Below are 12,444 nucleotides of genomic sequence, written 5' to 3' on the forward strand. Positions count from 1 at the left end.
GGAAGGTGGTAGTAGAAACCAAGATCTAGTACTAGCTGTGCTTATTGCTATTGGGGTGTCTTTTAGAGCTTCTCAGCTGATAAAGCAAAGAAATATATGTATGAATACTAACTTGTATATATACATATAACCATCTGTATGTAAATGTGAGTTCTTGCTGATGTTTCCTATTATAATCCAACAACACAAGGATCATTCTAGTTTCCCTTCCTTATGTGTAAATCCCCACTCCAACAGTGAGAAATCTGGCTTCCACCATCTGCCATCTATTTACCTCAATTTCACTATACCAGTGTCAGAATTGTTAACCTGTACTCCCATGGGAAAAAAATCTTATCACCTGGAGCACAGTAATTTGCAGTTCCTTTTACCTTGAATTTCCAAAGTTACTTAGATCAGCACTCTTACTCCTCTCCCTCTTCAGTTAAGTTGTTTCCTCTATTTGTAATAGTTAGAGTCTCTTGTCACAGCATACACTTTTTCCTGGGATATCCCAAGTTCTTTTTTTCATTCACATGCAGTAATGCTGTAGACTGAATGTTTGTGTCCACCCCTCCTGCCCCCCAATTCATATGTTGAAACCTGATCCCCAATGTGATGGTATTCAGAGGTAGGCCTTTGGGAGGTGAGTAGGTCATGAGGATGGAGCCCTCACAAGTGGGATTAGTGCCCTAATAAGAGACCCCAGGGAGATCCCTTGTTCCTTCCACCATGTGAGGTCAGTGAGGTGGCTGTCTCTGACCCAGGAAGCAGGCCTCTGCCAGTGCCTTGATCTTGGAATTTCCAGGCCCCAGAACTGTGAGAAATAAATGTTTAAGTTACCCAGTATGGCACTTTGTTACAGCAGCCTAAACAGATTAAAACAACTAAGGTTTATTCTTGTGCTATAAATTTCTATAGGTTTTGACAATGCATTAGGTACCCACCATTACAGTATCATACAGAATAGCCTTATCACCCAATACCTTGTGCTTCACTTATTTAACATTCCTTCCCATCCCACTGACAAGCACTAATCTTTTTAATGTCTCTGTAGTTTTCCCTTTTCCAGAAGGTCATATCATTGTCGTCATACAGTAGGCAGTCTCTTCAGACTGATTTTTTTCACTTAGCAATATGCATTTAATGTTCCTCCATGCCTCTCTATGGCTTGAAAGCTCATTTTAGTGCTGAATAATATTCCACTTTATGGATGTACCAGATTTTGTTTACCCATGTACATACTGAATGAAATTTTTATTGGTTCTAATTTTTGGCAATTATGAATACAGTTGCTATAAACATTCACACACAGGATTTCATGGCTGCCTAACTTTTCAAATCAATTGGGTAAAGACCTAAGAGTGCAATTACTGGATTATATAGTGAGATTATGTTTGGCTTTGTAAGGAACTATCAGTCTTCCAAAGTGAATGTGCCATTTTGCATTTCTACCAGCAATTGTTGCTCCCCATACTTGTCAGGACTTGGGATTATCAGTTTCTTGGATTTTAGCCATTCTAATAGGTTTGTAGTGGCATCTTGTTTTAACTTGAAATTTTCTAATGACAAGTGATGTTAAGCATCTTTGTCAAAAATCAATTGACCATTGTGATGGGCAGAAGACTGTCCCTCTCCCAAAGATATCGCATCCTAATTCCTTAGATCTAGGAATATATGTTACATGTCAAAGGAAAAATTAAGGTTGCATACAGAACTAAGGTTGTTAAATAGCTGATTCTAAGATAGGGAAATAACCCTCCATTATATGGGTGGGCCCCAAGTAATTACTAGGGTCATAAAATGTGACAGAGGGATAAACTATGGAATAAATCAGAGTGATGTGATATGAGAAGGACTCAATTTGTCCTTGTTTGAAAATGGAGAAGGGGGCCATGAGCTGAGAACTGCAGGAGTCTCTACTGAAAAGGCAAGAAAATTGATCCTGCCCCAGAGCCTACAGAAAGGTGCGCGCGCGCGCGCACACACACACACATTCTCTCTCTCTCTTATATAACATATACATATAATTCTGTAGGCCAATATTATATAATAATCATAAAAATAGCTCTTTAAAATGCATCATGTCACTGTGGAGCCCAGTTCAGTTTTTCAATTCTGATTTCCTTAGTAAACTGTATTCTCCCTATTCAAAGGGAAGACTTAGAACTTGTTACTTTTACTAAGAAGAATCACATAACACACTCAATTGCAGCAAACTATACTATAATAAGGTTTGCATTAGTAAAGTATTCCTGTATCTTAACCAGTTTGCATAAGATTGCTGCTATAAAAAAGCAATCTTTGAGTAAGTATCATACATAATCATGCTTTCCTGGATGGTACATATTACCTCTATTTCTAATATAGCCAAGAACATGGACTTTGGAGCCTAGATATCCTAGGCTCCAAATTCACAAATCCAATTCACTTTGAGTTTGATGACGTTGAGAGCCATTACTTTGAACCTCAGCTTCTTTGTTAAAAAAGGATACCACCTACCTTGCTGAGTTAGTGTAAAAAGTGAGTTAATATGTATAATACATATTGCAGTGATTTGAAAAAAATTCTCTAAACCAGAGGTCAGCAAATTTTTCTGTAAATACTTTATGATAGCAAATACTTCATGCTTTGTAGGCCACACAGTTTCTGTCAAAACTACTCAACTCTGTCCCTGCAGCACAAAAGCAGTCACAGAAAATATAAGCATGGCTGATACAACTTTACCAAAAAGGCTACAGGATGGCCCACAGGTCACAGTTTGCTGACCCCCGATATAAATCATCCGGTACAGTGTCTGGTACTAGTGGGTGCTCAGTACCTGATAGCTACGCTGCTCTTTACTTTGTTTCGTCCTATCACAGTCAACAAATATAATCTCCTATTGCTCCTGTAACGCATTAACCACTCTATTGTTCCCAACTTCCAAATTATTCAAAATTACCTAAATGCTGTTGCCAAAGCTTCTGGGGTCATTCTACTCCCAATATCCAAATAATTGGTACATTATCTTCCACACTGTTATTGGACCACAGGTGTTAAGATAGATAGGAGCTCTCGGACTAATGGTTCAGTTCAAGGCTTATGCATAAATTCCCTCTTTGATCTATCCCATGAATGGTTGTCCAACACATCTGAACATGTACAATGACAACAAAACCACTATATTTCTAAGTGCCTTTTCTGTTGTCAGGCAGCTTGGAGTTCTTCTGAAAGCTCTTTATCGTTAGCTTAAGTTCAAATGGTTGAACTTCTTACCGTGGCTCACTGGTTAAAAGTTTCTGAGAATCACTGTTCCAGACCATAACATCTGCCACAGGGATAGAAGAGTGAGTTCGCCCTTATGTTCTATAAAAATAAATTGTACTTTAGAAAACAAAAAACTTTTGTTCTTCAAAAGACACCATCAAAAAAGTAACAACAACAAAAAACAGCCCTGGCCAGTGTGGCTCCGTTGGTTGGAGCACCATCCAGTAACCAAAAGGTTGTGGGACTCCCAATCAGGGCACACACCTAGGTTACGGGTTTGATCCCCGGCCCAGGCACATGCAACTCCCAGTCTGGACGCCTGCAATACTGGGTAGGGCACTGAGCCCCCGTCCAGGCATATACAGGAGGCAAATGATCGATGCTTCTTTCTCACATGGATGTTTCTCTCTCTCCTTTCCTTTCTCTAAAAGCAATGAAAAAAAAATGTCCTTGGGTGAGGATTGGGAAAAAAAAGGAAAAAGACAACCCATAGAATGAGAGAAAATATTAACACATCACGTATTTGATAAAAATCTTAAACATTATCTAGAACTATAGAACTCTTACAACTCAATAATAAAAAGACAAACAACCCAAATGAAAATGGGCAAAGAATCTGCCCCTTTTCCCCAGAAAAAGATTATAAATGGCTGATAAGCACATGAAAAAATGCTCAACGTCGATAGTCATAAGGGAAAAGCAAGTCAAAACCACGATGAGATACCACTTGATACCCACTAGGATAATTAAATGAGAAAAAAGAGACAATGACAAATGTTAAGGAGAATGTGGAAAAAGTAGAACCTTCATTGCTGGTGGGATCATAAAACGGTAAGGAGTTTGGTAGCTCATCAGTATGTTAAAATGACTCAGCAATTCCACTCCTAGGAACGGAAAACAGAGGTCCACACAAAAATGTGTAAACACATGTTCACAGCAGCACCATTCTTAATAGTCAAGAGTGGAAACAACCCAAATGCCCATCAACTGATAAATGGATAAATAAAATGTTTTAAAAAATCCATATAATGGAATGTTTTTCAGCTATAAAATGAAGAACTGATACATGATACAACATGATGAATCTTGAAAACATTATGCTAAATGAAAGAAGTTAGACCCAACAGGCCATATAGTGTATGACTCCATTTATATGAAATGTCCAGAACAGTCAAACCCATCGAGGCGGCAAGGAGACTATTGGTTGTCTAGGGCTGTAAGGTGGAAAAACGGGGAGTGACCACTAAGGGGCGCAGGGCTTCTCTTTAAGGTGATGAAAATGTTCTAGAATTAGATCGTGGTGATGGTTGCACAACTGTGAATACCCTAACCACCACCAAATTACACACGAAAGGGGTGCACTTTATGGTATGTGAACTATATTTTAAGAAAGCTGTTATAGAAAAATTAAAAACCCTTGACAGCTCTCCTTTGCCAAAATAGTTCTGTGGAACATTCAAGCTCCTTCAAGTTCTTCATCATTTATTTCCAGCTAAACTTTCAACCCCTCTCATCTTCTGCTATCTCCCCCTTGCACCACCTTCTGCCTCCACCCTAAACACATCATTCATGCCTTTGCACATACTATTCTTACTGTCAAAATGTCATGCACCCTCTTTTCTTTCTGTGGAGCTCATATAGCCTTCAGGACCAAATTCTGTTTCCTCAAAGGAATCATCTCTTTCTCATTAAGGCAAAGTTGATCACCCCTCTGAGCTGTAAGCACTGGCTTATGCTTCTGCCCCTGCTCATAGACTCTAAATTCCTGAGTTTACTAGACAGTCTCATCTTCAGCGCCAGGACCTAATGCTTCTGAGGCACTTAGTAAATGTTTATTGAGCAAATGAATGACAAAACACTCCCTGACTACTGACTAGAAAGAGTGCTATTTTTCCTCCAGCTAGTTTAATTGGTAAAATCCATACAAATATAACTTGAGTACTGGCCTTTAGAGACCAATAAAATGAGATGAAAATACAAACTTGAGGCCAACATTGAGACTTAAGAAAAATTACCATTAAGTAACATTTCATGGAAGTTCACAGTTCAGATACTTATCATTGTTGACCGAACACACTTACCCAAGTCAATACTCTTTTATTCAACATATTAAATGTGTTGTTTAACTCTGGTAACCACAGCTGTGACTTAGTTAACGATCTCAATAAATCCTACTTAAATCAGAGACAGGAAAAAATTATGCAAATGAATTCTTATCTGTTTTTCTGCCCAAGGCATATTTGATAACAGATAAAATATACTTCAAATAGTCTCTACTTAATAGTCAGAAAGCCATTTGAGGTTTTATTTGAATCAAAATCAAATACAAAGACGAGTTAAGAAGCCTGCTATAGTCACAAATGGTTTTATTTCAGAAAGAAATTACACATTAAAAGGAGACATAGTTAAAAGCTTACATTCACATATGGAAGTGAATCTAGTAAAGTCAACAGTTATTAATATACAAAGCCACATGATTAAAAAAGACAGAACAGATAATGACAGATGGGCTGGCCTTAGATTCATCCACAAAATAATATCTTTTGTTTAAAAACAAAAACATATTGGTCATTAAGATAGCTCTTCAGAAACAAGTCTGTTGTTCCAACAGACCCTGAAAATGAAACCGATCCCACCAGGCTCTGTCCCACACCCGCACCCATCCAGCAGCGTGGAAACCACCCATCAATCACACCTTGCAGCTGGACAGGATGTCTTCCACTAATCTCTTGTAAACCCAGGCATCACCCTTAAGCCGCTGCCTCCTGATACCCACCACATCAGGTTTTTGAAGCTGGCATACTTCTAGTTCAAACTGCATTGTCACTTTGCCAAAATCTGACTGTGTTTGACACTTCAGTGTATAGCTGTGAAAAACAAGGTAAGAAGCCAGTTAGTGGGAGAACCATGAATATTCTGTATAATACAAGAGATTTCTAAGCCTCTAGGAGGCTAGTGGAGAAAATAAACCATTATTTCCTATTGAGCAATATATTACTGCTTACAGTTTCCAAATGACCTCGCTGTGCGTTAGTGATGGACTAGGACCTGTGTTTTCCCAGAAGCTGAACTAGGATCTTAAGAAAGAATAACGATGGAAAGGCTTTACCAGAATCCTCCCTTGCTCCAAAGAAAAGCCCTTCTTTCATAGCTATACATGCCATTCACACTCAAGAAAGCCTCTGGCATCCCTGCATGCAACTCTTTCAACAGTGTAATCCGTGACCATTAGGCCATTTCCACAATGTTGACAGCAAAGGAAAGCTCGGCGAAGATTAAGAATATTTTTTTTGCATGCATCTCATCAGAAACTTCTGTCTCTCACACAAATAAAGCTGAAGCCACCAACCTCTCAGGAGGACACGTGTTTATGAGGTTTCTCCAATAGCAATAAGTTATGATCATTGCAACACTTCACAGCAGAGTTATAAAAGAAAGCCCAAGGAGATGGTACATTCCCGTGGTTGAAACATATTTAATTAGAACTGCCATGTTAACCACTCTGATAATGAAAAGACCCAGACTAAATGAAGCCTTCAACACATCGTAAGCAATAGGTGTATGTTCCTGAAATCTGCATAAATTGAATTCATGTAAATCAGTTTTTAAATTAGGTTATATTATATTTTAGTCTTACTTGTCTTACTGATCTTTGATAAATACAAATAATATCCAACAGGATCAATTTTAAATTTCAGTTCCCTTAATATTTAGGGGCACACAATTAGGCACTGTTTCTCAGAAGTATGAAGATATTACTTGTATCTGTTATGTATTATCAGGCTTCACATTATTTTTCTTTCTAACTTTATGTGTTTTGGCACTTTGTCTCTTAAAAATAAGCAATCAATATCAAAAATGCATAAAGGAGTACCCTGTAGTTATGGTTCCTGACGGGAAGATGAAGCATAGAGCAATTTAGTTATATAAAAGATAAAAGGTAATTCTTCTCGATTAGAAAAAGGCAATAATGGACTGTAATTGAGATTGGCAATATCTAATGAAAATTAGATATATAATAATACCACTGAAAAATAAAGAAGTTAAAAATAGAGAAGACAAAAAGAAAAGGATCAAGGCAAAGGCCTTCTAGTTGATCAAGAAATCAGAAGAACAAATTATTGGTTAACAGCCAGTCAGCGATCTGATAGAAATCACACAATACAGACTTGGCTAGAGGTTCTGAATCCATGGCTAAATCTCAAGCAGGTCAGGATGAGTTAGATGCGTTCTAGTGACACCTAAAAAAGAAAGGCTAAGTTCACGTAAGGGATGCTTGCCAACATGTACAGAGAGTGAAAAGTAAAATTATTTTTTGCAAAAGATTGTTTCTTAAAACCTTACCTCTAGTTTGACTATTCTATTTATAATTACATGGTTTTGTTAAATCTATTAGCGGCTCTTCTTAGCTGTATTAATAATAAAATTTTAAAGAGACATAACTGAGTGGAAAAGCTTGGAAATATGAACACCTTCGGTGACCAGGAGAGGTCAGGCTGTTCAGACTGTGAGAGCACAGCCTCAGAGGGTCTGAGGGCAGTTCACTCAACAGTGGGAGAGAGTTTAGGAGAAGTGACTTCCTAAAGTGCTGAAAACACAATCCCGTAGAATAGTGAGTCATAAAGAGAGACTCTATGTAAAAACCTTGATTTGTTTGAGGTGTCACATAAATTTAGGTTACAACTTATAAATATAGTTACAAAGTAGAACATCAGAGAAAAATAGGATGTAAGAGAAAACTGGAAGAAGTTCAGATTTTCCTATTTTGAGAGTCCAATCTTTAAAGTGGTAACAGTATAAGCACTTAAAAAAGGTCTATAACTCATGTAAAACAGAAGAGAATAAATTATGAACAATGGCACTACCAGAAAAATCTTTGGAATGATGTGGGAAAAAAATATTTTTTTAAAAGGGGAGAAAAGAATCCTGTGTTTTATTAAAGCTCAAAAGATATAAAGTAATAAATCCAATAGTCTACTGGTGTGCCCCTTACCCCTTTTGCACAAAATCAACATGCTTCTTTGGAAGAACAGACATTATTTCATTCAAGAGTTGATCCGGATTCACTAGTTTGGTTGTAGTGACATTGTAGTGAAGCTTAAAAAAAGAAAAAGAAGGAGTGAGAAGTAAATCTTTACATCAACGCAAATACCACCCTACCTGACTTAGAGATCCAAAATTCCTCAATATAGTACCATTTCAAACAAAAATATTTCAAGAAAAATAGTGAAAGAATTTACAAACCACTCTTGGTAAAATGGATTAAGAAGGCACCGGGAAAGCCTGGAGAAATCATGTTTATTAGTAACTGTATCCATATTATCCTTTCAACACGTTCATCTTCCTCTCCTACCAATCTTTTTAAAGAAATAAATATTAAATAATGTCTATTTGTTTGAACTTTACCTGTTTCTCCTTTTCCACATTATGCTAGAGACATTAATACTCCTTAAATGTAAACTGTGGGAAGATGAAACAAATGTCCTAGAAAATTTCATTTGTACATACTTGGATATGTTTCTTTAACTCTTTCTTGATTATTTAGAAAATATAGTTCCAGGAGCTGAATCTATGACAACTCTATGTGAGATACATAACAAGTATTCCTTTTTAGAAAGTAATGTCAAGTTATTTTTTTTTCTCATTCACTGAGAGCATAGTTCTCAGATAATTTCATTCCTAATTGGTATCTAGCCATCCATCCACTGATTCAACAACTATTCTCTATGGCTTACTCTGTTTTAATAGTTCCTAAAGACAGAAATCCCTACATTCCTAGTAGTACCTTCACTCAAGCAAAAATCATACTTTCTATGTCTTTCAGATTTGAGTTTTTATAAATAACAAAACAGGGAGCTTGGAAAAGACCCAACTACCTTACTTGTCATATTAAGAACCTGTGGCCAAAGAAGAGACACATATTTCTTAGGGTGGTTTCCCGAAACGTGATATAAACTGTCACTGGAGAGAGATATACAACATAACTCTTGATACACAGATAAATATTTTTATTTTAATATTTATGTATTTTCCCAATCTGATTAAAAATATGTATTTGCAAAAATGAAATACAGTTTCCTTTTAAATAAATATGTCTTTTAAAAGTTAGTCACCTTGAGGTGGTTATGGCTTCATAGGTGCATATATAAGGCTAAAAGTATTTTAATTATACATTATTAATATATGTAGTTTATCATATGTCTATTATACATCTATAAACCTATTTTTTAAGAGACAGTCAATACAGAAAAACCAGATAAGTAACAGGGCAGATGATATGCTGAGATGCTGGGATGAAGGCCACATGACTGGAGTTCGGGAACCCCGGCTTTACGTCATAAAAGGAACAAGTGGCACAGCTACAAGGGGACCCTCCGTCTTCTGGGTGGCACTCCAGGGCTCTCTCACCGCACTACACTGGCTCTGTCAGGGTAACAATAAACTGAGCACTTTCAAATCACAATGAAGTGATTCCTTTTGGAAAATAATTCATCCTACTTTACCCATTGGTATCTGACAACTGCTTACCTTCTCATAACATACATAATCAGACAAATTTCCTTAATATTCCTTATTTAACATTTTTCAGGGAAATGGAACTATGGTTTTCTTAATCCCCATGTCAGGGGATTAAGAAAACTGTTTCCAACTAGATTTACAACTGTTTCCAACTAGAGAAATCTCAGAATAAAAAGATAAAATATGCCTAACAAGTAGCCATATGTAACATAAAACTTCTCAGTGTATTATATAAGTTCAACAAGGCAACAAATACTAATGAGTAAGTCCTCTCTTCTTAAGACAGAATCCACATGAGATCGCAGAACACTCCCCCCGAAGCGCCCCTCTGCCAACCGCTCGGCACTCTCCTTCCCCCAAACCTACCCAGACCTCCTCAAAATGAGACTCGCAGTGTAAAAACTAAACACCAACACAGACCCAGTCCCCAAATCCCACTACCACCTTCTCCTCCCTCCGGCGGACCCCTGCTTCTGGAGCACGTTTCATTCCAGCGCTGAGCTGTGTCAGAGCAACAAAACCCCTGTCTGTCTCCACGGCCGCCCTGTGGGTCCCTCAGGCCACGGCTATGTCAGTCACCCCTTACCTCTTATGTGCCTCTCCAAACCGAAATGTCATTCACTAGATGTCTGAACAACAGCTCAGAGAAAATCCAAAAGAGGAAGAAGTATTTTATACCTAGTAATAACTTCTTTTTCTCTTCTTTTCCCACCAAAGATCGCGTGCACAGCACTGACACATTCAACCTTTTAAAGCAAGTCTATCAAGGGAGGTCCAGACCTCTTAGCCAGTCCTCCTTCCCGGCCTGTGGCTCACTATTTCCTTCACATACATCACGCTCAATGGTCAAATTAACTTCCCATGCACTCAAATATTTCGTGAGAACCTACAAGGGTATCCATGTGTCAGGGACTCTTCTATGTGCCAGAGATAGGACAACTGAGCTCAAGTCCGGATCTAAAGGGGCCCTTATGGCAGCTCTTCCTATTTGCCCCATGCTTCCGCACCTCCGCGTTGCCTCTGTGATTAATCCCTCCGCCCAAGCTTGAACGTTTGAATTATAGCTGATTGTTCCTTGAAAAGAGCAGCCGTATCTAATTCACCTCTGCATTCTCAAAGCCCATTGCAAAGTAACACCTGTATTTTAGGTGCTCGAAAATATTAACTAAATGCTAAATGAATGAATGAATGAATGAATGAATAAAAAATACTAATCAATCCATTCATTCAGTACTTTTCTTTAAAAAATAAAAAGCAGTCCAGTTAGCAGTCACCGTCTAAAACCCACATTAAACATTTCTAGTCCACTTACCTTTAGTCTTCTTGGCCCACCTTTGGTAGAGCCCTTCCTTTTGCTCCTGCTGAGCGCAGTGATAACCTTATCCAATCCCCTTTCCAGGCTGCCGAACACTTTGGTTCCTTTTCTTTTGGGAGTGTCCTCTACATGTGCTTGGTTGATATCCAGTTCCACTGAGCGACACCTTAAAAAAAAAGAGAAAAACCCACGAGTAGAGCTAGGAGTCCTGCCCGCCGGGGCCCTCGCGGCCGGCCGTGCCTTGGTCCTGTTGGCAGGTGTTCCTCATTCGGGGGCCCAGCGCCGGCCCATCTCCTTCCTCAGGGAGCTCAGAAGTCGCCTTCCACGGGAATGCAGCCACCGCTCCTCCCCTCCACCAAATGCCCCTGGGCCAAACTGATTTTCTCTTTTCTTTTTTAATGTTGAGTATACAGAAAAGTCAAACAAATAGTACCACGAACAATTGTTAATATGTTGCCACATTTGCTCTCTCTCTCTTTATATATAATAAATACATGAAATATATGAACACCTTTTCTGAGCCACCTGAAATTAACCCACATGAAGATATGATACTTCGCTCTGAAACACTTCAGCAAACATTACCAATAAATAAGGACATTTTCCTACATAACCAGAATATCATTATGACATTAAAAAAATAATGTCATAGTATCATCTAATACCTAGGTCGCATTCTACTTCCCTCAATTGTCCTCCAAATGGATCCTGCTTAAAAAAATAACTAGAAAAGACCATGAAAGGCCGTCTACACTGCAGTCATTCATATAAGAATGGGTTTTCTTTGAAACATCCCTTAACATCTTTACTATTATGAGCAACTGCTACCTGTTAATGGGTGTCTGTGCTCTACTGGCAAAATATAGTGCAAAACGGGCCTCAGAGGAAAAACAACTATGTGGCTGAGGCCAAGACTACTGACTTCCCAGCCTCCTGTATTTTAGGTTCAGGTGCCCGTCCTTCTGCTGGTAACATCCACAATTTTACCCCCCTGAGGGAGGCAGTGGCAACAGCTCTGGTGATGGCCAACGACCATCCCCATACACGCATTCCTAGCCTCAGACAGAATCTACATGATGGTTTGCCTTCATGGGGGTTATCATCTATGAAAAAAGGAAATCTGGTTACATATACTAAAGATCCAAGAGTCTAAAAACAGAATACTTACCGCCTCTCAGGGCTAATGACACCTGTTCCTGCAGAATTTACTGGCGTTTTAGTTGGGGTTTCCTTTGGGCGCTGGTTTCTGACTAGTAGAAAAAGAAAAAACACAAACCATATGTAGTTGACATACTATGGTTTCAAAATTTCTATCAATAATGCATATATCACCTCATTCACTGACTGAAATATTGTAAGCACTTCACCAGTGATGCTAAGGC

General features: G+C 38.4%; 1 protein-coding gene across 7 annotated transcripts in view; it reads right to left on the bottom strand.

The window, feature by feature from the left end:
* Window positions 1-5,917: 5,917 nt before the first annotated feature.
* MELK (maternal embryonic leucine zipper kinase) overlaps window positions 5,918-12,444 on the bottom strand; it is a 68,441-nt gene continuing 61,914 nt past the window's right edge. For all 7 annotated transcript variants that reach the window (XM_054584980.1, XM_054584977.1, XM_054584978.1 and 4 more), the window contains 4 exons: window positions 12,231-12,312; window positions 11,060-11,228; window positions 8,222-8,325; window positions 5,918-6,095 (listed from right to left, as the gene is read on the bottom strand). In XM_054584980.1, coding sequence (XP_054440955.1) covers window positions 5,918-6,095; window positions 8,222-8,325; window positions 11,060-11,228; window positions 12,231-12,312 — 533 coding nt within the window. The remainder of the gene's footprint in view (window positions 6,096-8,221; window positions 8,326-11,059; window positions 11,229-12,230; window positions 12,313-12,444) is intronic.

Source organism: Pteronotus mesoamericanus, unplaced genomic scaffold (genome assembly GCF_021234165.1).
Source record: "Pteronotus mesoamericanus isolate MK-2021 breed Mesoamerican mustached bat unplaced genomic scaffold, CSHL_Meso_final contig_78, whole genome shotgun sequence".
In the NCBI taxonomy this organism is placed as follows: Eukaryota; Metazoa; Chordata; class Mammalia; order Chiroptera; family Mormoopidae; genus Pteronotus; species Pteronotus mesoamericanus.